The following is a 22015-nucleotide window of genomic DNA, read 5'->3' as shown; positions in this document are numbered from 1 at the left end:
AGCACTGGCTGCTCTTAGTAGAGTGTGGTCCCCGACCACCACCACCATATAGTGGTTCATAGCCAACATAACTCAAGTTCTAGGGGCTCCATTACACTCTTCTGACCCCTGCTGGCACCAGACATAGATGTTGTGTCCTTACATGCATGTACACAAAACACTCATACACATAAAATAAACCTTAAAAACTTTCAAAAAGAAATATAATGAGAAACTTAATCACAATGTCAAAAATGCTGGGTGTTTGTTTGCTTTTTCTTTAAGACAGGGTTTTTCTTTGTGGCTCTGGCTGTCCTGGAACTCACTCCACAGACCAGGCTGGCTTGGAACTCACAGAGATCCACCTGCCTCTACCTCCCAAGTGCTGGGATTAAAGGTGTGCACCATACGTACCGCCCTGCTAAAAATGCCATGGTTTTATGAAAGAAAATTTGTCAGAAAGTGTTTTCCACACTTGGATAGAAACCTTCTAAAGGAAAAATTGTTACAGTGTAACTTTGTGACTTGTCCATCTACACTGAGTGTCACACCTGATACTGAGGGGAAAAGGCACATACACCCATACACCGTCTATCTGAAGTGGCAACTCTTAGTGTGTGCTCAGGGGAGGGGCCAGGCTCTACAAGCTAAGAAACACAACAATGGCAAATCATCCCAGTATTGTCCTTTTCTATTTTTTTTTATCAGTTCCAACTAAGAATTTTTCAATGATTTCATTGAAGCTAAGTTACCAAGTCTTTGGCGTGAACGAACACCATATATTAGCTCTGTCAGGTCTGTGGACGGCTATAACCATAAAAGGAAAATTCCCCTCCCCTAAAACTAAGGCCCTACAGTGGGCTCAAAGGTCCAGGAAGTGAGCTATTTGTACAGACCCCAGAGGCTGCAAGACAGGCGGCTGACCCCCACCCTGGACACCTGGTGGCTGTACGTAAGCCCATCCCCCTGCAATTCCAAAGCCAGTTTAACCAGAGAAAACAGCTCATTTCCAACACTGCCCTGAACAACATTCCTTTCCCCCTTCGCTAACCTTAGCTATCACTACTCTACCCCACACACCCCCACCCCTCCCACCTCCACCCCAGCACCCCACACCCCTCCCTTCTCAAAAGCCCTGTCCACTCTCAGACCAGACCTTCTTCAGGCAAACTTCTCAGGTAAAATAAAGTCTGTTCTTGGTTCTAAGGTTAGCCTAAATTCTCTTTTCTAGGTTTTTATTAATTGATTTATTTACTTTTAAATTTTCATTCTCAATTTCCTCCTAAAGCTTAATTCTTAGAACCATCCATAGCTCCCACTTTCTTCTGTCATACCGAAGTGATGTCATGAGCAGAGCTAGGTGTTTAAATTTGATCTTTTCTTTTTCTTTCTTTTTTTTGGGGGGGTGTGTTTTGTTTCATTTTGTTTTGTTTTGTTTTGTTTTGTTTTGTTTTGTTTTGTTTTCAAGACAAGGTTTCTCTGGGTAGCTTTGGCTGTCCTGGAATTCACTCTATAGACCAGGCTGGTCTTGAACTCAGAGATCTGACTACCCCTGCCTCCCTGGTGCTGGGATTAAGGCATCCACTACCACCACCTGGCAATGAATTTGATCTTTCCAAAGAACCAACTTCACCGTTGCTTTTCCTGTGTCTTCTCTCATCCACGTCTGTTCTTATCTTCTTTTTCTCTGTATTGGCCCCGCCTCCTCTTCCCTCGCTACATACTACTGAGCATCTATGAACTGACTGGGGCCTTTCTTGTTTGAAGCAGCACGTTTCCCCACGGTTTCAAGATACTGCACTTCCATTTTTACTTAGCTCAAACGTCCTCTTATTTTCTATTTTGATGCACGGATCATACAGAGGCATGTCATTTTACAAATACATGACATTCTGTAGCAATCTTGTTACTGATTTAAACCTGGTATGAGCAAAAATCAATCTGCAGGAATGTCAATTCCTTAAAGTTACTATGTATCTTCCCATGGCAACACATATCTGGGAGGCAGAACTCTTGAGTTTCATGGCCAGCCTGGTTTACCAATCAAGTTCCAGGACAGCAAGAGAGAAATCCTGTCTCAGTAACAGCCCTCTGCCCCAAACATAGTCTATGTGTGTGTGTGTGTGTGTGTGTGTGTGTGTGTGTGTGTGTGTGTGTGTGTGTGTGCATGATGAGTGAGGTTAAATCGGCCACCTTCTGTGTGGATGCTCTACCAACTCTGACCTTTACCAACCTTGCTAATAACTATTACCCATCATCTCCTATGTCTCCATTGTTTCTCATGTTGCTGGTTATATACACATTTAGGACTGTGTCTTCCTAATAACCCTTTCATCCTCATGGGAACATTTCTTGATCTCTATAAATATTATTTGCCTTGGTAAGACTATCCAATGACACTATGGGAGCCATTCCCGTCTTTTGTTGAACTCGTGCGTTTTCAATGTGTCTTTGTTTTCTTTTTCTTGTCCCTGTTTCTTTCAGACAGAGTCTCAAGTAGCCTATGCTGGTCTCCACCTTGCTATATCACTAAGGAAGGCCATGCTTCCCTCTCCTGACCACCACCACCTGTGCACCACCACACTCAGCTTATCCATGAATGCTAGGCAAATATTTGCCAACTGAGCTACATCACCAGGCCCTCTGTATTTTTTACATATTTTAAATATTTTTTAGTGTGAATGAATGTGGATGTGTTCATGTGACTATGCCATTGCTGGCAGGAGGTCAGAGGAAATCTCTCTTCTCAATATTTGAGTCCAAAACCCGACTCAGGTTTGGTGACAAGTGTCTTTATCACCTGAGCCATCTCACCAGCCCAATCTGTCTTTACTCTTATTAAATCTATCCCTTGTAAATACCATATAGTCGGGCCTCGACGTTTAGGGGCTACAGAAATCTCTGTCCCAGTCAAGACTATTTAGCTCATTAATATTTAATGTAGCCAAAAGACATGCTGATTTGACGTCTGTACCTTTACCATTTTTCAGTCTATCTTCTGTGGAGTCCTGATTGGGTTTTTAGTTATTTTGGGGGGCAGGGCGTGGCTTGGTCCTGGAGATTTGGCTTCACTTTGACATCCAAGAGGTCTTTAGCTCATGGGCTCCAGACCTGCGTACCTCAGCTGTCCAAGCACCTAGACTTTATACTCACAGTGCTACTCTCGGCTCTCTCCTCTGGCTCTTACTCAGTGTGCTCTCCTTCCTGACTTCCTCTGGCCATTCAGATGTCTTAGAATTCTATCTGCATTTACCCACTGGCTCTACATTATCTTTTCTTGGTTATTTTGGAGGGTTGAAATCTGCATCCTTTAATGTATTGCGCTTTGTAACATAGAATCTTTCCAGTCATAGCGGGAGTTCATTTAATTTCTTATTCTCTATTAGTCATTATATGTACATGTATCATTACCTCAGTAAGAAGGTAGTATAATTTAACAATTACATGCATTTTAACAATTACATACATTTTAAAGATTCAAGCACTAAGTGGCATGTTAAATTTATTTTGATATTTGCCATTTCAGATGTTCTTCATTGAGATATCTCAATGTATGTTTAACTCTATGTGAACAGATTAATTAGCAAAGCACAGCACCGGGCCCTCATCTAGTGTGGATGAGTATGATGTGCTTAAATACTGTCCCTGATTCTCTTAAGAGTACCATGTGGGGGTTGGGGATTTAGCTCAGTGGTAGAGCGCTTGCCTAGCAAGCGCAAGGCCCTGGGTTCGGTCCCTGGCTCTAAAAAAAGAACCAAAAAAAAAAAAAAGAGTACCATGTGATAGCCCCTGGCACACATGTAACTATAAACACAACATAAATCCAGGCATTGGAACTGAATGACAATATTAGCTAAAAGAAAAACTGCTTAAAACACAAGCCAGTAATATAATACCATAGGTATTTAATGTAGGTTTGGGGGAGGGTTATAGTTTAAAATGAAAGCATTACATACTAGAGTTTCTTCTCAAAATTCCTACAGAATATAAAAATTCCTTCAATGAAAAAAAAAAAAGGCCAGGGCTTTCCAGGTGGACTCTGAGTTGTTCGTTACGTCAGATCTCATGATATCAACGGATTATAAAACAGCACAGCAATCCAGAGGGAGTAGACAGACCATGAAAGTTCCACGAGGAGACATTTGAACCAGATTATTGATAAATTTGATGACATAAATCTAAAGGAGTCAGGGCTTTTATACAGAACAATCGCAAACTAGTTATGTAGTGCAAGGCTAGCAAACACTGCTAGCCTCCTCAATTCTTTCTTCCATGTATCAATAGTTTCACTTCCTTGGCTAAGTGCATTCCAAAGTATTTTGTTTTAGTTTATTATTTCGGAAGTACTGTAAGTGGGGTTGCTTTCCTAATTTCTTTCTTGGTATATCTGACACTGGTATGTAGGACCGCTACCGATCTCTGTAAGTTAACTTTGTACTCGGCCAAATTTGTTGAAGGTGTTTGCCGGGTCTAAGAGTCCCCTGGTGGAGTCCTTAGGGTCTCCTACATGTAGAATCATGGCACCTCCCAGTAAGGAGATTCGGACATCCGCCTTCCCAATCTGTATCGTTTTTAATTACTTCTCTCATCTTAGTGCTCTAGTGAAGAACTTGGTGCCACACTGAGAGGGAGTGGAGAGGCAGGCATCCTCCACTTGCTCCTGATTTTAGAGGAAATGATTTGAGTTTCTCCTACTCAGTATAGTGCTGGCTACAGGGCTCCATGTGTAGCCTTTACCATGATGAAGTATGTTCCTTCTATCCTGAGCTTCCTCAGGAAATCCCTTCCTCATGGAGGGATGCTTCAGTTTGTCAAAACCTGTCCTGTGCATATTTAGACGTTGGATCTTTCCCTGAGTACATAGATGTACTCCACCCCATTTATCGATTTACGCATACTGGACCAGCTCGCATATCTGGAACAAAGCCAACTCTGTTATGGTGAATGGTCTTTTTTGATGTCTTCTTGAAATTTTTTCCTGCCTATGTTCGACGGGGAAATTTGTCCCCAGCTTTCTTTTGTGTTGTGTGTTTATTCGGCTTTGGTGTCAGTAGAATACGGTTTCATAAACGGATGGGTAGCACTCCTTCCCTTTCTACTCCTTGGAATCCTTTGAGAAGCACTGGTAATATTCTTCATTAGCAGTCTGATAATTTACTATAAACTCCTGTAGGCCTGTGTTTTAATCAGGGCTATCTGTCTGTCTATCTACCTATCTACTTATACTTATCTATCTATCTATCTATCTATCTATCTATCTACCTACCTATCTACCTATCTATCTACCTACCTACCTACCTATATACACTTCTATCATCTATCGACTACCTACCTACCTGCTTATTAACTATTTATCTGTCTATCTGTCCATCCACCCATCTATCTATCTATCTATCTATCTATCTATCTATCTATCTATCTATCTATCTACCATCTATATATCTATCTTTCTGTTCAGCCTAAATGAACAGAAATGAAGTGGGACAGGGCATCAGTCATTCTTGACTGTTGCCTCCCACTTCCTCCTAGTGCGGATGTGCATGCCCACCGTCTTCTTGATGAACGTGACTACAGGCTTGCCCTTGGACACCACGAGCAACACCCCTGGTAGGGCATGAAGCAGCAAACCTCCTGGATCATGTCCATCAGGACCTTGGTGTGCTGCGTGAGGCGCCCGTGACTGGCTGTCCCTCAGCTTGCTGACTGTTCTGTTACTTTGTGGCCTTGTTCGTGGATAGCGCAGGGTCATGGCTGCTGCAAGAAGCAGCAAATGACCTCAGCAAGAGGCAGTCAGGACATTTTAGACTACTGTGTTAATGTGACCGCTTACCATACATCTTTAAAAACTGCTTCTCTCATCTTGGTTCATTTTGGTAGGTCATACAGATACAGAAATGCATTCATTTCTTTAAATTGTGCAGCTTCGTGGAGTAGACTTTTTAACATATCACCCAGTGATTCGTATAACTCCATTAGAATCTGGGGTAATGACTCCCTTTCCATGATTATTTTTTTTATAAATTTAGCTCTTTCCTTTTGTTCTAGTATCATTTCTGCTGCTGCAGTGAAATACCTTGCCTAAAAGCAGCTTGAGAGAAAAGATTTCTTTTATCTCCCAGTTCCATGGTGCAGTCCATCCCAGCAGGAACATCGACTGGCTCATACTCAGTTTAATTTTTCTCCTCTTCCATAGTAGTTCAGGCCCTCCGGACTACAGAATGGTGCTGCCCACAGTGGACTGGGTCTTTGCGCATCAATGAAGTCAGTTAAGATAATGTCCCAGAGCCAGGCCAACACAGCGTAAGTAACCCCTCATTAAGAAGCTCTTCTCAGGGTTGGGGATTTAGCTCAGTGGTAGAGCGCTTGCCTAGCGAGCACAAGGCCCTGGGTTCGGTCCCCAGCTCCGGAAAAAAAAAAAAAGAAAAAAGAAGCTCTTCTCCTCAAGGTTGTGCTCACAACTAAGGGTTTGATCTTGTTTTCTTTTCAATGACTAACTCTTTATTTTGCCAGTTCCTTATACCGTCTTGTTTATGTCCATTTCATGAATTTCTACCCTGATTTTCCTGATTTCTGTCTACTGACAGGGTTGAGGCTTGTTCCTCTCCATCCCCTCCCCCCTGCAACCAGGGACCTGAGGCCTCCCATTCAGTTATTTATTTGGCCATCTCTCTTAATGTTTGATGTGCACATTAGAGCTATAAACTTAACCTTCTTAGGACCGCCTTTTCTATATCCCATAGGTCTGGGTGTATTGTCTTATAATTTTGAATTCATTGTAAATAAAAAATTTATTCTTCTCTTGGATTCCTCTAGGGCCCCTTCATTATCCAATAGTGATGTGTTTAATCTCGTGTGTTTGTGTTCACTCAAGGGTTCTCTTGCTGTTAATTTGTTTTATTTTTCCATTGTGATGGGATACAGATTATTTTAGAGCCGGGGATAGTAGCCCACTCACGCCTTTATTCCCAGCACCTGTGAGACAGAGGCAAGTAGGTCTTTGAGTTCGAGGCCAGCCTGATCTACACAGTGAGTTCCAGGATGGCTAGAGCTACAGGGCTTTGTAGCTGTGTGCTTGGTGACTTTGTCTTGAAAGAGAAAAACCTCCGGTGGGTGGGCAGATTATTTATTAATTTCTTTATATCTGTTGAGACTTTGTGTTCTTTTTTTTTTTTTTCTTTTTTTAGGAGCTGGGGACCGAACCCAGGGCCTTGCGCTTGCTAGGCAAGCACTCTACCACTGAGCTAAATCCCCAACCCCGAGACTTTGTGTTCTTAAAAGTGACCTATTTTGGATTAAGCTGCATGGTTGCCCAGAAGAACACGTATTATCATGGTTTGGGTGTAAAGTCCTGTAGATGTCTGTTAATCAAAAATGTCATTTAATTCAGGTATTTCTTTATTGGCTTCTAGTCACGATGGCTTGTCAGTCAGTAATCGTAGGTTATTAGAAGTGCCCACTAGTATTATGCCGGGAGTTATCATGTTCGTCTATACTTGATTTTCTAAATACCTCTTGCATGTGGGTTGGAATTTCTTTCTCTAACTCCGGGAACTTTTCTATTAGGTTCTTTTGAAAGTATTTTCTATGCCTTTAGAACCATATTCTTCTACTCTTTCTAAGCCACTGCCTACAGCATTCGTCTTTCTGCAGTGGTGTTTCTGTCTTGGAATTACCACTCGTCCACTCTTACTATTTATTCTGTCTGCACCCTTGGTGAGTCTTTCCAATTGTTCCTTTGTCAAACGCAGATGCTCTATCTTCTCCTTGACTCACTCTCTTGGTGAGAGTTTAAGAGGTTTCATTTGACTTATTGTTATCTAACGGTAATCATTTGTCTCTTGTCCCTCAAGGAAAATAAAAGGATATAGAATATTTGGAAAATCACAAACTATGTAAGAACTAAGAATTTAAGATGACTTACAGAAAACCTCAAATGCTCACTCATTCACATTTAGTGAACTTCACTATGTCCTGGCCACTGAGATATGAGGTAGAAGTCAGATGGCCTTCAAGACCCTTGGAGTATTGTTGGGAGAGACCACAGAAATCTCCAGCAAAAAGCTCACCAATTATTCTGAGAAGGGAGACAAGAAAGTTTCCTCCAGAGAAGACCTGGGTTGTGAGCAGTCACTCACTGGGCGTGAAGAGTGGTCATCTGTTGGTTGAATGATTTTGTTTCTGTTGGAGTCGCAGAGGAGAGGAAAGGGAAAGATTTCCCTCAACTGGAAGCACCGTGAGCAATTACTATGATCTTAAAAGGGCACGGTACAGGAAATGGAGACGGTGGGAGACTAGACCTTGAGGAAAATGGATTTTACACAGGGAAGAGTGGTTGGTGGTTTACCCAACACTCTCTTGGCAGCCTCGTCTACAGATGCTAACAAGGAATCAAATTTCACATCTAAGCATCTTCTGCAGAGAGGGGTGGCCTTGTGAGAGTCCAGTCAGCGAAAAGCAAGTGCAAGCTGACTGAAGAGAATCCAGCAAATACCTCTCTCCAGATGCACACTGTTGGCTGGCTCTTCCCTTCCCCTTCCTTCCTCACACATCTGGAACTCCATTACCATAGTGCAGTTCTGAGTGTCTTAGTTAAGGTTTTACTGCTGGAACAGACACCATGACCAGGGCAACTCTTATAAGGACAACATTTAATTGGGGCTGGCTCACAGGTCCAGAGGTTCAGTCCATTATCATCAAGGTGGGAACATGGCAGTGTCCAGGCAGGCAGGCATGGTGCAGGAGGAACTGAGAGTTCTAAATCTTCATCTGAAGGCTGCTAGCAGAAGACTGGCTTCCAGACAGCTAGGATGAGGGTCCTATGCCCACAGTGACACACCTACTCCAACAAGGCCCACAGTGACACACCTACTCCAACAAAGCCACACCCACTCCAACAGGGCCACACCTACTCCAATAGGGCAGCACCTTCTAATAGTGCCACTCCCCAGACCAAGCATATTCAAACCATGACACTGAGGGAAGGCAAGTTTGTCCCAAAGATCAGCAAAGGCAAAGTAGAACTGAAGTGAGCTGGCAGCCACCTCTAATCTCACTAAGAATATAAACACGCTCATTAACACTCCATTTTGTGTGGGCTTCTAATTATTGACTACGATTGTCTCCAGGACTGATGAAGGGTCGTAAGGCTTATTTATTTTAGAATGAACCTTACTCAGTTAGTGTAAATAGATTGCAGAGGGGATGCAAAGGCTTTGTCTGAGGCTTACGATGTGGCTCAAGCCAAGGAGTCATCAACGGCGAGAGTAAGAAAGGCCCAGACTCATAAATAAGATAAGGCAGAGGGGACGAGGGCAACCTGAGCCACAGTGGGGAAGTAAACACAGATACAGTGATGAACGAGACATTCAGGTGCCTACATACTGTTTCAACAAGCCGCGGAGACATCCACACAAAAACAAGCAAAAAGATAGTTGCCTCTCGATCTGGAGGCCAGAAATGAGCGTGATGAGCTACCAATCTACAAGTTGCATGAGGAGAAAGTCAGACAGTGGAGAAAGACCACAAAGAAAATCTGAAGGGAAAGAAGCAAGGCCCAGCCCATCTAAGACAGAAGGAGAATGACGGTTTCCTACATCTAAGAGAAAGGAGAGAACGAAGGGGACCATGAGGAGACAGACAGACAGACAACGGGCATAGGTTTCCTTTTGGTGTGATGGATATTCGAAGTTTACTTGTGCGTGTCTGCTCAATCATGAATCCACTGAAAACAACCACACTCTGAATAGATAAGCTAAATGGTTTGTAAATTAGGTCTCGATAAATCCCCTTAAAAAAATAATAAACAGCAAAAAGACATGTCATTAGGAAGAGAACCCATGCCCAAAAAACAGGGAACCCGGGTGAGAAAAAATTGGGGTGGAATCATTAAAGGGTTTGTCCAAAAACCAGGAGAGAGGCTGAAGAAGGAATGAGTCAAGTACGGGACCCAGCGGCTCAACCGAGAGGGAAGCATCTGGTTTAGTGGTCTGGCAACTCCTCGAGCTTCAGTGTGTGTGACTTTAAGGAGTAGCAGCAGAAATCAGACCGCACTGAGGAACGACATGAGTAACAAACGGGAGGTAACAAAGGGTCTCTGGTGCTCTGAGTGAGAGCATCCCCCAGTCTCACGTGTTTGCAGACTTAGTCTCAGTTGGTGAACCGTTTAGGAAGGACTAGGACACTTGGCCTTCTTGGAGGAGGTGCCACTGGGGGCGGGCTTGGGGGCTTCAAGACTCACTCCATTCCTGACGCACTCTTTCTGCCTCCTCCTGCTTGTAGGAGGCTCAGGTGTAAGTTCTCCACTACTGGTCCTGCACCATGCCTTCCCGCTGCCACCATGATGACCACGGACTAACCCTCTGAACTGTAAGCAACCCCCAATTAAACAACTGGGTCACAGCGTCACCTCGCAGCAATAGAACGGTGACTGTGGCACTTCCTATTGTGCAATGCCCATGGATGTGCAGGTGGCCCTGGACTGGGATGGGAGTCCCTACGGGTGTTTGCACAGGGCTGCCACTCCACTGCAGCTGGCTGCTCTGTGTTTAATTGCTTGAGAAGCCTCCGCTCTGATCTCTCTAGTGTTTGCATTCACACGTCAGTGAATAAAGACTCTTCCCCCCTCACACCCTCCCCAGCAGTTGCTATCGTTTGGTTTTCTTGATGGTGGTCATCCTAGCTGGGGTAACATGAAATGTCAATGTGGTTTTCGTTCACGCGATGGCCAGAGACGCTGACTACTCTGTAAAGTATCACTGGCCACTTGGATTTCTTCTTTTGCCCACTGTCAAGATCCCCAGCACATTGGTTGGGTGGGTTTGGAGACTATTTGAGTTCTGCCGTTCTTGATAGAGTCTAGACATAGTAACTCCTTGTCTGACGTGTAGCTGACAAAGACCATGAGGGTTATTTTCCAGATATTGAAAAGCTAAGACACAAGTTTCAGGTATGTAAAACTGTAGTACAAGGGGCACAAGGGAGGGCAGTGGAGAGGGACATATTAGGACCGAGTATAATGATAAATATATATATGAAAATGTACAGCGACAGCCCCTTACACAACTTTATACACTGCATACCACTTTATACAACTTCAACACACTCCATAGCCAATAAAAATGTCCTACTATGTGAAAATACCTGCCATTTTATACCTTCAGCACTCAACTCCGTAATGACACACCTAACACATGAGGAATATAAGCTCAGTGGTAAAGCACGGAGGTCCTAGGTTCAAATTCCAGGACTAACACCACCACCACCACCACCAACACCCCACCCACATTGACACACACATACACACACAAGCATACTCTCATACACAATCACACACCCTCACTCTGTCTCAACACCCTGTCTCTCTGTCTCTCTGTCTCTCTCCTCTCTCTCTCTCTCTCTCTCCCCCCTCTCACACACACACACACACACACACACACACACACACACACACACCCCTTTAAACAGATGGTACCTACAGGTAGGACATAACCCAATGATACCCGGTCCTTGGACCACAAACCATGATGCCCTTCCAAATCTCAGCTCCCTAGTGAGCAGAAAGGCCCAACCCCATCTGTCTGTTTAAATGCTCTGCAGCCCAAACCACGTCTTTTCATTCCTCCTGGGGGGTGAAAAAAGGAGCAACCAAACTGCTTTGTTATAGCTGCTCGGAAGGAAATCTGAAAGCGAGTTCCGCGTCCCTCAGAGGCTCATGGCAGACACCCACCCTCCTAAGTGCAAATCAAAGAGCTGTACCAGAACCGTAATATAGTAGACAAGACTCACTCTCATCATAGTTGGCATTCACCCACTTATATTCCCAGCGCCATAGTCCTTTGGGAAATCTCAAGAGCCCTCTCTTGTCAGACACTGAGCAGTAGAAGCCGGGGTGCGCCCTTCTGCTCTTGCTCCTGCTGATGCAGCCACTGTCTTACTTCTGTCCTTCAGCATCCATATCACCCCGCAGAGGACACCCTCAGTCACCCTCCATCTGCCGCTTCAACGCAATTAGACCAGCCCTTCTTTTTCTGCACGTTATCTGTTGGGCCTCCCCTCCCACTCTGCACCCCTGCCACCCGGCCCAATCCAGAAGGCAGGATGTTCCCACATGATGCCCTGGCAGGGCCATGCTGTGCATACTGTAGAAACGCTGCCTGCAATGGGCTCACGCTGCCAGTGAGAAGCTAAGAGGCCAAGAGGTGGCACAGCGAGCCAGTGCAGAGCCTGTGAGTTCTGTACGGAGCTGTGAACTTCCTGTTCCCTTTTCAGACACCAGCGCCTCTGTTCCGACCCCTAGAACTACAGGTTTATATTTCAGTTGGACAAATTCAAACTTGGACTACGCTTCTGCTTAGACACTGGAAAAGTGGGAGTTGCCTTATTCTGATTTGGGGGGTGTGTCTTTGTTTCGTTCCCAGCAGTTGCTTTGCTAAGACTGGGTAAAGGCAGTGCTGAACCGGTAAGATAAGCTCCGTGGATGGGACTGATCTGTCATCTTCACACTTGTGCACTTGCATGCCGCGGTCTCTCTGGCTTCGCTACATTTGTGACTCAGTGTTGTGAACGGCACACAGTTCCGTGATGTAACAGGAGAGCCAGTGCCCGTAAGATGTCAGCATGAGAACACCACAGCACCTCCGTCAGTCCTGGTGTCTGTCTAACACAGTACCTCACAGAAAAGATTGATGTGTTTACCCTGAAAATAACTGGTCACACTAAACGAACACCATATCGTGTGTACAGTAACTACTCATGACTGATTTAATTAGTATAAATTAATCTGGACCTAGAGCGACGCTAGACAAAAATTTATTTATAACAATAACCTAATTATGAAGGATGGCTCAATAATGAAGCATTGTTTTTTCCCTGATTCGTTTCACAGTTTTTCAAAATGTAAACTTATTTTTTTACATAAAAGCTAGATATTTACGTGTGTGTGTGTGTGTGTGTGTGTATGCTTTATACATATATACTGAAACTGGGTGACTCCTAATGCATGTGTCATGAGAAACTATGTAATATGGTTACTTTTCTGACCATCCTCTAGAGTCTGGAACAGGGACACTTGGGTATCTAATCAGAGCAGAGGCTTTGAGTGGAGCACACATTTCATCCAGAAGACCTTGGCTAAACATGGATCTGGGGCGTGCACAACAAGTTTGTCTATCCAGTTTTAAAGAAAGTATGCATTAAAAATATTCATCTTAATTCTTCTCCTTCATTGAGAATTTTGGGGACATCTCTGTATGGGTTCTGAGTGACACAGTCAGCAGCAGCAGGAGACAGTGTAGTTACAGTTCAGGTCTGACCACCCGTCTCTTGCTGTGTGACTCTTCAGGAATTGCTTACTGTGAGCTAAGTCCTGTCCCCTTTGCCTGAAGCAGGAAGGAAAGGTATTTACTCGGATCCTGAGAGAGGGATCGCATTCCCTTAAACAAACAAGGCTCCCTTTATCCCCCAGCTGATGAATAGGGATCATTTAACATGACCCACCCTGGGCCCCTCGAAGGCACTATAACTGGAAGGGCAGCGCACCAGGATTCTCCTTTATGATAGGACGGTGTGGCAACCACCCACACCGCTCTCTGAAATTTCCGCAGAAACAGGACTGTTGCCGCCTGACTTTCGCCGCAGGAACCTAGGGGAACAGTTCGCCACTGTTCACAGTCACATTGGAAGTCCTCAGAAAAGTGTACCCTGGAGATGACAGAGAGCTAGAACTCAAAGATGTACACGTGGTTTCTAGACTGTCCTTCATCAATGGGAAATCACTTCACTAACTCTTTACCACAAAGCTGCATGCGTGCGCGCACGTGCACACGCACGCACACGCACGCGCACACACTTCACGTTTTTAAGTAGCAAACAATGCATATGTTTCTACCTATAGATGGATCCTTTCCATCTATAATTTCTGAGGTCAGCTAAAATTGCACATTCATTGCTAGGTGGGTTAATTTCACTTTCTCTTATGCTGCTATTAAAATTTAAAGGCCAGTTTAAAAGCCCGTTAACTTTGCAAGTCTCTGGAAAGAAAGCACTGGTGGTGAGCACAGGCCTAAAGCACCTTATGGGAGTGCTGAGTTCTAGCTGCTGCAGAGACTGGATTGTGCCTTTATCTATGTATGCGGAGAAAAAGGACCACAGCTCCTCAGACGCGGGAGCTGGATCCACTGCGTCTAGGGCGCCTCAATGCCCAGTTTTCCTCTTAGGAAGTATTAATGTGACCACCACGGACAGAACACCCCCCAAATTTCCTGCCCAGGCTGATGCCTTCCTGGAGGCTTGGGTGGCAGAAACAACGTCCTCCGTCAGGTGAAACGGCAAAACGTTTTCCAAACTTCATCAATTCCAGGACTCTCCCATAGCTTGCTCAGGTTTCAAAGTGAGTCAGCAGATCCTACCCCATGCTTCTCATTTTACCAGGACAGGAAAAAGCTGAAAGCGAATTATGCGCTTACTGAGATTGGCACGGGGAACAGAAAGCACTAAGAACTCAGCCCGAGGTGATTAGGACTTGCCAGAAAATCAAAGCGCTTGCTTTGATAATAACATTTTGCAGTGGCTGCTTAAAAAAAAAAAACACACATACACACACAGCAGGAATAAATAATATTCATTGTGTCCACTCTAACTTATTAGATATGTTTCAATCCAAGTAAATGCAGAGGTCTTCCTTAAGGAGAAAAATCTTGGCAGAAATAATGTCCAAAGAGGGAGAAGAAAATGCATCTGTGTTTTGCAGAAGGGAAAACGCTCTGTTTGTGGTAAATATCAAAGCAGTGATGACACAAGATGTCCTTGTGCAACCCAGCTTATGAATTTCCACATGTAAAACAGCATCCCTTGCTTAAGCTGGATTTTATTTTATTGGGGTGGGGGAGAAGTTCTAAGAGAATCTTTTTGTTACAATGAGCACTTTAAATTTTACTACAAACACTAAGGTAATTTTTTAAAGTTTTGGGAAAAGCCAGGTAATCAAGAGACTAGGATGGGTGCTCTGTGAGTTTGAGACCAGCCAGGACAGCCAAGGTTACACGGTGAGACCCAATTTAAAAAGCTAAAACAGAAAAACAAAAAGGAAAACAAAAGCCCTCTATTTTAAAAGCCTAAAAGATAAATAAGCACTGCTACATTGTAAGCCATGTTCTAAGAACCGGCATTTTCCCTTTCTGTCCAACTCTGAGCTCTGTTCGCCCAGCCAGAGACTGTTTTCATTCATCCCATAAATAGTTATTAAGAACCCATTCCATATGAGGCCAAATAGTGGTGTCACAAGAGACCTTGGATCTGCCCCAGGAGCACAGGACTAACCCATAGAGAAGCAACAAGTCTACTCGAGGATTTCAAACTATACTTGCAATCTTACAGAACGAGATAAGGCGCTGAACGGCCGCTCCCACACTTCTGAACCAATCAGCTCAAGACAAAATGTTAGCCAAAAAAAAAGCTGCCACAAAGACACAGCCACGTCCCACATGTCCCCAGTGTGCACATTCCACATGTCCAAAACGTCCAGGGTGAGCTCATAGCAGGGTTATTCTTCTATCATTTATCTGCATAGAACTGGTGAATCTTTTTCAAGCCAATCCCCTACATCTCCATGTGTGCCCTGCCCGCTATTTACTTTTTCTTGCATCTAAATTCTACTTTCTCTGCTCTTCAAAGACTGTTCCACGAGATCTAGTTCATGTGTACTCCATGAACTTGACCTAATTTTCTAAAGACTTCATCACAAATATATCTTATTTTTTTTTACATATTTTTCTTTCTCTTCTTCTTTTTTTCTTCTTTCTTTCTTTTTTTGGACAGGGCCTTCAATGTAGCTCTGGCTGTCTTAGAACTCACTATGTAGACCAGGCTGGCCTCAAAACTCAACAGACATCCCCTGCCTCTGCCTCCAAGTGTGGGGATCAAAGGTGTGTGCCACCACTATACCTGGCAATTTCCAGCTCAGATTTACAAAATATTTGGTGGCTACCCAAAACTAAATACCTCCTATGAACTAATTATTTTTTTACGTATTTTTTAAAAAATAATTTTCATAGACAGCCCTACAGGGTACTTTTGGCCCTGTTTTGGCACAACTGTTTTTCTACAACCCACACCCCCACACCCCCCAAACCCTCACCCCCACTAGTTAGTAGAAAGCTAGCTTCAGTCCTGCTGGCTGTGGGCGAGCTATTCTCTCACAAACCTTAACTAGCACGGAGCTCTCACCTCCAGTGCACATGCAATAGAATTACTCAGCAAGCAACATCGTAACGTTATGCTAATGCCGTTAAGCTTCAATAATCACAGTCTAGCAAGGAATCCAGGGTGTGATAAAACCTCCAATGAGCAAGTCAAACAAGATGTGAAGTAATGGGGTTGGGGATTTGGCTCAGCGGTAGAGCGCTTGCCTAGCAACCGGAAGGCCCTGGGTTCGGTCCCTAGCTCCAAAAAAAAAAAAAAAAAAAAAAAGCAGACAAGATGTGAAGTAACTTCAGGTAAATAACAAGTTTGTGGTGGGGGGCAGACACCACAATACTTCTGCTAAGATGAGGACGCTGCATCATAAAGAGACCTCCATGCCTGGATACATTGCAGCTTTCTTTCCCCTGGAGAGAGGAAACTATGTGGGCATCTGGAAAGCCAATGTCCCAGTCAGGTGGAGCTTGTGTCCTGTTCTAACTGGATCTGGTCCTCCTGCAGTTCCATGCGCTAGCAGCGTCCAGTCCCCTACTCTAGAGGGATAGTCTAGAACAGATGCTAAGTGCACACTTGGGTGTGTCTTCTTCAACATTACTATCGTGTAAAAACTGTCACGGGCAGCTTCCTAAGACAGCAGGACGGTCACCTGGAGTCTAAACTGGAGTCTGGTTCAAACTCTTCTGCAACAACATGCTAAGAGCTTTACACTGTGGTTTATCAAAGCGCACTGCTACCGACCTCGGTGAGCAACCAGGAAGTGCATCCGCCACAGATACAGATTGTAAGCTAAACTGGTATCACTGATACCTATTCCCAGGCTAAATTCTCTAAGGCCAACGACTCTTTTAGGGGCTGCCCCTCCCACCTCTTGTAAAGCAAACTCCACTACACACACACACACACACACACACACACACACACACACGTACTTATAATGCTCCCCCAGCCTCAACTATGGAATTGCTTAAGAAGCATGTCACTTTGGGCTTAGGGACTGCAGGCTTCCCATTTGGTGTCCTACTGGCTTTTTAAGTCGCATATGATTAATACTGGCACTCAGGAAAGAAAGCTACTCTGACCTTGAGAGTGTGCACTAAATAAATTACCTCAGAACGAAAGTGATGAGATCTCAGGGCAGCATCTGGGGAGAAAAGAGGGAAAACGAGACTTCATTAACTCCTTGTTCTCAGCCTGCAGAGTTACTAATCACTTATCTGGATTCGGGAAAGCACATGCTAGGTGTCTCTCTCCTATTCGGTGGGAATATTGGGGCGGGGCGGAGAGAGTATTGGACCATCTGTCTCTAAGGTGATTTCTCTGCAAGAAGTTCCAGCAAAGTTGGGAGGTGGGGAGCCCAAATCATCACGCCTTACTTTTTTATCCCTAAGCTCCAGCAAAGGCTGGGTAAAGGTTAAGAGTGCCTCAGCCCAGGACTTCACTACAATTACCTTCTGGGCTCTAGCAAACTGACCCTAAGATTCGGAGTCTGATCCTTCCTTCCGGGACCTCCGAATCTCCATGGTTATCCAAACCTAGTGACCAGAGGATGGAGGTGAGGGCAAAAGGCCAGGGGGCGTTCAATACATAAATGCACTTAGCTTGAGGAGTGGGCACTGAGGGAGTAGGGGAGGCAACCTCGCTTCTGCCCAGAAGAACCCGGCGGCGGCGTGTCTCACCTCTGCTTCTGGAACGACCCGAAAAGACCGATTTCATCGGATGCCTCCCTTTCTGGAGCTTGCGGTGCCAGCAGCAGAAGAAGATGATGGTGGCGATGGTGCCCAGCAGGAGCAACAAGAGGAAGAGGGCACATTGGATGCTGTAGGGTCTCAGCAGAACGAGGAAAGCGGCGGCGATCATGGTGCGGGCGAGGCGGGGGGCCGTGCGGCGCGGGGCTGAGGCTGCAGAGCGCGCTGGGCGCTGGGCGCGGGACGCGGGGCGGGCGCGGCGGACACGGGCGAGCGCGGCTCAGCGCGTCAAACCCAGCGCTCGCGGCCCCGCGCGCGGCCCAATGGCTGCACACCCCGCGCCGGCCCCGGAACGACTGATGGAGAGCAGCGGGCAGCTCTCGCCATGACTCAGCACGCGGCGCGGCGGCGGGAGCCGCGCCCTCCCTCCGCAGGCGCCCCAGCCCGCGCGCAATCCTCGGCTCAGCCCGCCCGGGACGCAGCCGGCAGGAGCATCATCCGGTGGCCGCCTGGGGCCTCGGCGTCCTGAAGTCCGGCGCACGTGGGGTGGGGCGGGGCGCGGCGAGCCGGCAGGGGGGGCTCGGTAGGTGACGTCACGGCCTGCGGCGGCGGCGGCGGCGGCGCGGGCCGGGGCGCGCGTATGGCTGGGGCCGGGGCCGAGCGGCGCACCCTCCCGCAGGTCGGCTCGGTGCGCGCGGCCCGCCAGGCCACGCGCCGGGCGGCGGTGCGCGGGGACCCCCGGGTTTCGCCTGTGCAAGCCTCCGCGGACCGACTGCTGAAGGCCGACGTCAGGGGGCGCCAAGGAGCCGGGGGGAACCCGGGCTCCCGCCTCCCTGAGCCCGCCCGGAGGCTGGGGCTCGGAGGATGCAGCAGGGTGAGCTATTTGGTTTGGGGGCGGGGGTAGTCCCTGCGCACTGAGGCGCGAGCACCGGGAAGGGCCATCTCCAAGCTGGTCCCATCTTAGGAAAGGCACGCCGGGGTCTGCAGGCTTGCACTCTTCCACCCCCAAACTTGGTGCTGATTCCCAGCCCAGACGTGAGCTCTGCCACGGTTAGAGAACCCTGATTCATTTATTGGCTTGGTAGGAGAGATGATTTTAGATCTAAGGCTCTAACATGATGAAGGATGAAGGAAGTTGTGGATTGATTGGCCTGTAGATACCGCAGGAAAATTTTTTAGGCACTGTCAGCCAACGGTGATCGGTCACACTCGGGTACACACCCTTCTCCCCATTGCAGCCCCCCTACATTCCGTTGCAATCCGCAAAGACTATATGGTAGTTGTCTGCTGGACACTTGACAGTGGTCGCTGGTGCGGTGCCCCCGAAGAAGGCGAGGTGTGAGCGCTGCGGTGTGCTCTTTTGCTGAGGGCCTCTGCCACCTGGCGAGAAAGCCGAAGCTGCAGCGGCACCCTGCAGCATGATGCGGCCTTAGCCGGCCAGTGCAGTGCTCTGCCCTGCTTGCCCCTAAGGCATACTTGCTTTCCCTCTGTGGGGTTGGGTGATTCATTTTCTGTCATTGACTTGTATTTTTTTTTTAAAATTAATTAAATGACATCTGATGAATGAAATATTACCACATTTGTGCAATGTTTAGTAACTAGCTTGGAGACTAAATAATTCGTGAAATTCTGAAAGTCAACTGAAGAATCGATAGGAATACGTGTATTGTTTTCTAACTCTATGAAACCAACTGTTCAGTTCTGAAAAAAAAAAAAAAAAAAGTGTAGCCATTAGTGGCCGTTAAGGTGGGTGATATTATTATCAAGAGTACAGAAAGATGTAGCTTAGCCCTGATGCCGGATTCATAAGTATGGAAGGTACAGGATGTGTGCTTTTATTTGCATGTTGGTTTCCTAAAACAAATACAGATTGCTACTGTGTGCCACTCGTTCTGTTGTTTGGGGCTGAAGATGGAAAGGGCCTTACTTCCAGACACCAAGGAAGGTGAGGCTCTTGAATGTCAGACTGCGGGGAGCACCGGGTGCCAAACAGGCTTCCCAGATCCCTGGCAGTCAGAAGAGCTTCCTGGAAGCTCTGCATCATGTGCACGTAGATGAAGGGTTCCTGATACTGCAGCCCACTGCAGTAAGAAACTGTATTCCTATCCGCTATGCAGGGGTTTTTGAAGAGAATCCCGAGAGCTGGCAAAGTGTGGCACGCCAGGAAAGGAAAAATTCACCACACTGAGCAGGGGCATGGGAGGGTTATTTTAAACTGGACAGGAGTAACCTTCTGCGAACGGTGGGTAGAGAGAGCTGATGCAGTTTCAGAAGGTCATCCTCACATTCCTCACCGACTATAGCTCGGCGGCGAGCTGAAATGGCATAAACATCTCTCAACAGAAACAGGTCTAAGGCTCTAAACACAGCAAAGTAATCAATTTGCCCCAAGAACTGCACTTTTAACATCGAAAAGCGAGTGAATAGCGATTCTCATTCTCTGAGCTATTGCCTAGTGCGATTATCCTCACCCCGAGCCTTCCTGCAGCCGTTCACAAGTTTTAATTGCACACAAGAATATCATTCATCTCCCCTCTTAGGCAAACGTTTGACTTGGACACAGTTGGATTCGTAAATACATCTTTTTATATGTATTTCCTTCTGTTCTTTGTCTGGGCTGTCTTAAGGATGCCCATAATGAACAAACCAAGTCCTTGAAAGAGTTTAGTCTATGAGTCCATTAATTTTGGGTTTGTTGCTAATTTATCATTTCCTTCCCAAACAATGGCATACTAGTAATTGTTTCTTTCTGCGGGTTTTCGTGGTACCCAAAGCATCCTGGAGTTCGATATGTATTAAATTAGCCAATCTGTCTTTTGGGAAAGTTAATTTAGTAGAATTTATGCCTTCTCTTCCTGATGCAAATTCATTTAAAAAAAAGAATTGATGTCAAATGAAAGTCATAAATTTAAGATTCAAGGTAAGGATGGGGAAAAAATACGATCATAATACAAATCTCTCATACCAAGAAATTTTTTAAAAATCACAATGGAAAAAGTAATAATTTACTGCCTTTGTGACAGAAAATGTCTTCCATAATCCAAGGGGTTGTGGAGTTAAGGGGAAAATAGGACGTTTGCCGTGGATTATGTAGAACCATTATGCCATCACGTAGCCCTTCTTGTCTTTGGTTCTCCACCACATTAGATAAACACGTGGATTCAAAGAGAAAGTTAAAATGTCAACTTTATTCAGGGTAAAGTCAGATTAAAACATTACTTAGGCTCCAGACCAAAATGGGATACCTTACCCCTACTTCCCTAACTTGGTGTGCCTGTTGCCACCCCACAATCACAGATGAAGGATCTCACTAAGGATCGCAGGAAATACCAGCCTGTACCAACTCCTGCATAGAGATCAGAGCCCGACGCTTCCCTGTCATAAGGAACACACACTGATTGTACAGGAGACAGGCTCATATATTAGAAGGGAGCTTTATTAGTCTTTCTGCCCATCACTAACTAGCAGAGTGCGGTAGTTCATCTTGATTGACCAACAAGATCATCAGCTTGGTAGAACTGAGACGTGCCTAAGAGAACAAAGCACTTCTCTAGATTTGCTGTGATGCCATTTTCAGAGAGGATTAAGTGAGGTGGGTTAAGGGCGGGGGTGGGGTGTGGGGTGGAGAACAACGATTCCCCCCGGATGTGAGCAGCAATATCCCGTAGGCTGGAGGACCAGATAGCATAAAAGAGGAATAAAGAAAGGCATTCTCTCTCTCTCTCTCTCTCTCTCTCTCTCTCTCCCTCCCTCCCTCCCTCCCTCCTCCCTCCCCCTCCCTCCCACCCTCCCCACTCTTCGGTGCGTGCCTGTGTGCATGCACACAACCACGAGAATGTTCCCACAGTTCTCGGCTGCCATACTGTGAGCCGTTCTACCTTACCATGATGGACTAAAACCTTTGAAACCACAAGGCCCAGGCAAATCTTTTCTCCTTCACCTCGCTCATGTGTCAGAGCAATGAAAATCCCCCTGACACGCAGTGCCTCCTCGGTCTTTCCCGTTACTAACTCTCCCTCAAAGTTAAGAGTAAATTAACTTCAGGACGCCTGGAGAAACTCATCAGTCACTAAGGTGATTGCTCTGCAAGTATGAGAACGCGTGTCAAATGAAACAAACCCAGAAAACCGTCGTGCCTCGCGTTTGTAATCCCAGCA

General features: G+C 45.9%; 1 protein-coding gene across 2 annotated transcripts in view; it reads right to left on the bottom strand.

Annotated features, from left to right (window-relative positions):
- The window catches only part of Dst (dystonin), a 396852-nt gene extending 378764 nt beyond the window's left edge, over positions 1-18088 (bottom strand). The window contains exons 1-2 of one of the 2 annotated variants that reach the window (XM_032900894.1): positions 17850-18088; positions 17280-17314 (exon numbers count right to left, since the gene is read on the bottom strand). In XM_032900894.1, the coding sequence (XP_032756785.1) occupies positions 17280-17314; positions 17850-18030 (216 nt within the window). In that variant the 5' untranslated portion in view covers positions 18031-18088. The remainder of the gene's footprint in view (positions 1-17279; positions 17315-17849) is intronic. The other variant, XM_032900896.1, reaches the window with a different exon arrangement.
- Positions 18089-22015: the final 3927 nt, after the last annotated feature.

The sequence above is a fragment of the Rattus rattus genome, chromosome 4 (genome assembly GCF_011064425.1).
Source record: "Rattus rattus isolate New Zealand chromosome 4, Rrattus_CSIRO_v1, whole genome shotgun sequence".
Classification (NCBI taxonomy): Eukaryota; Metazoa; Chordata; class Mammalia; order Rodentia; family Muridae; genus Rattus; species Rattus rattus.
The sequence above is the reverse complement of the archived record's forward strand: the minus strand, read 5'-3'. Positions and strand labels throughout refer to the sequence as shown.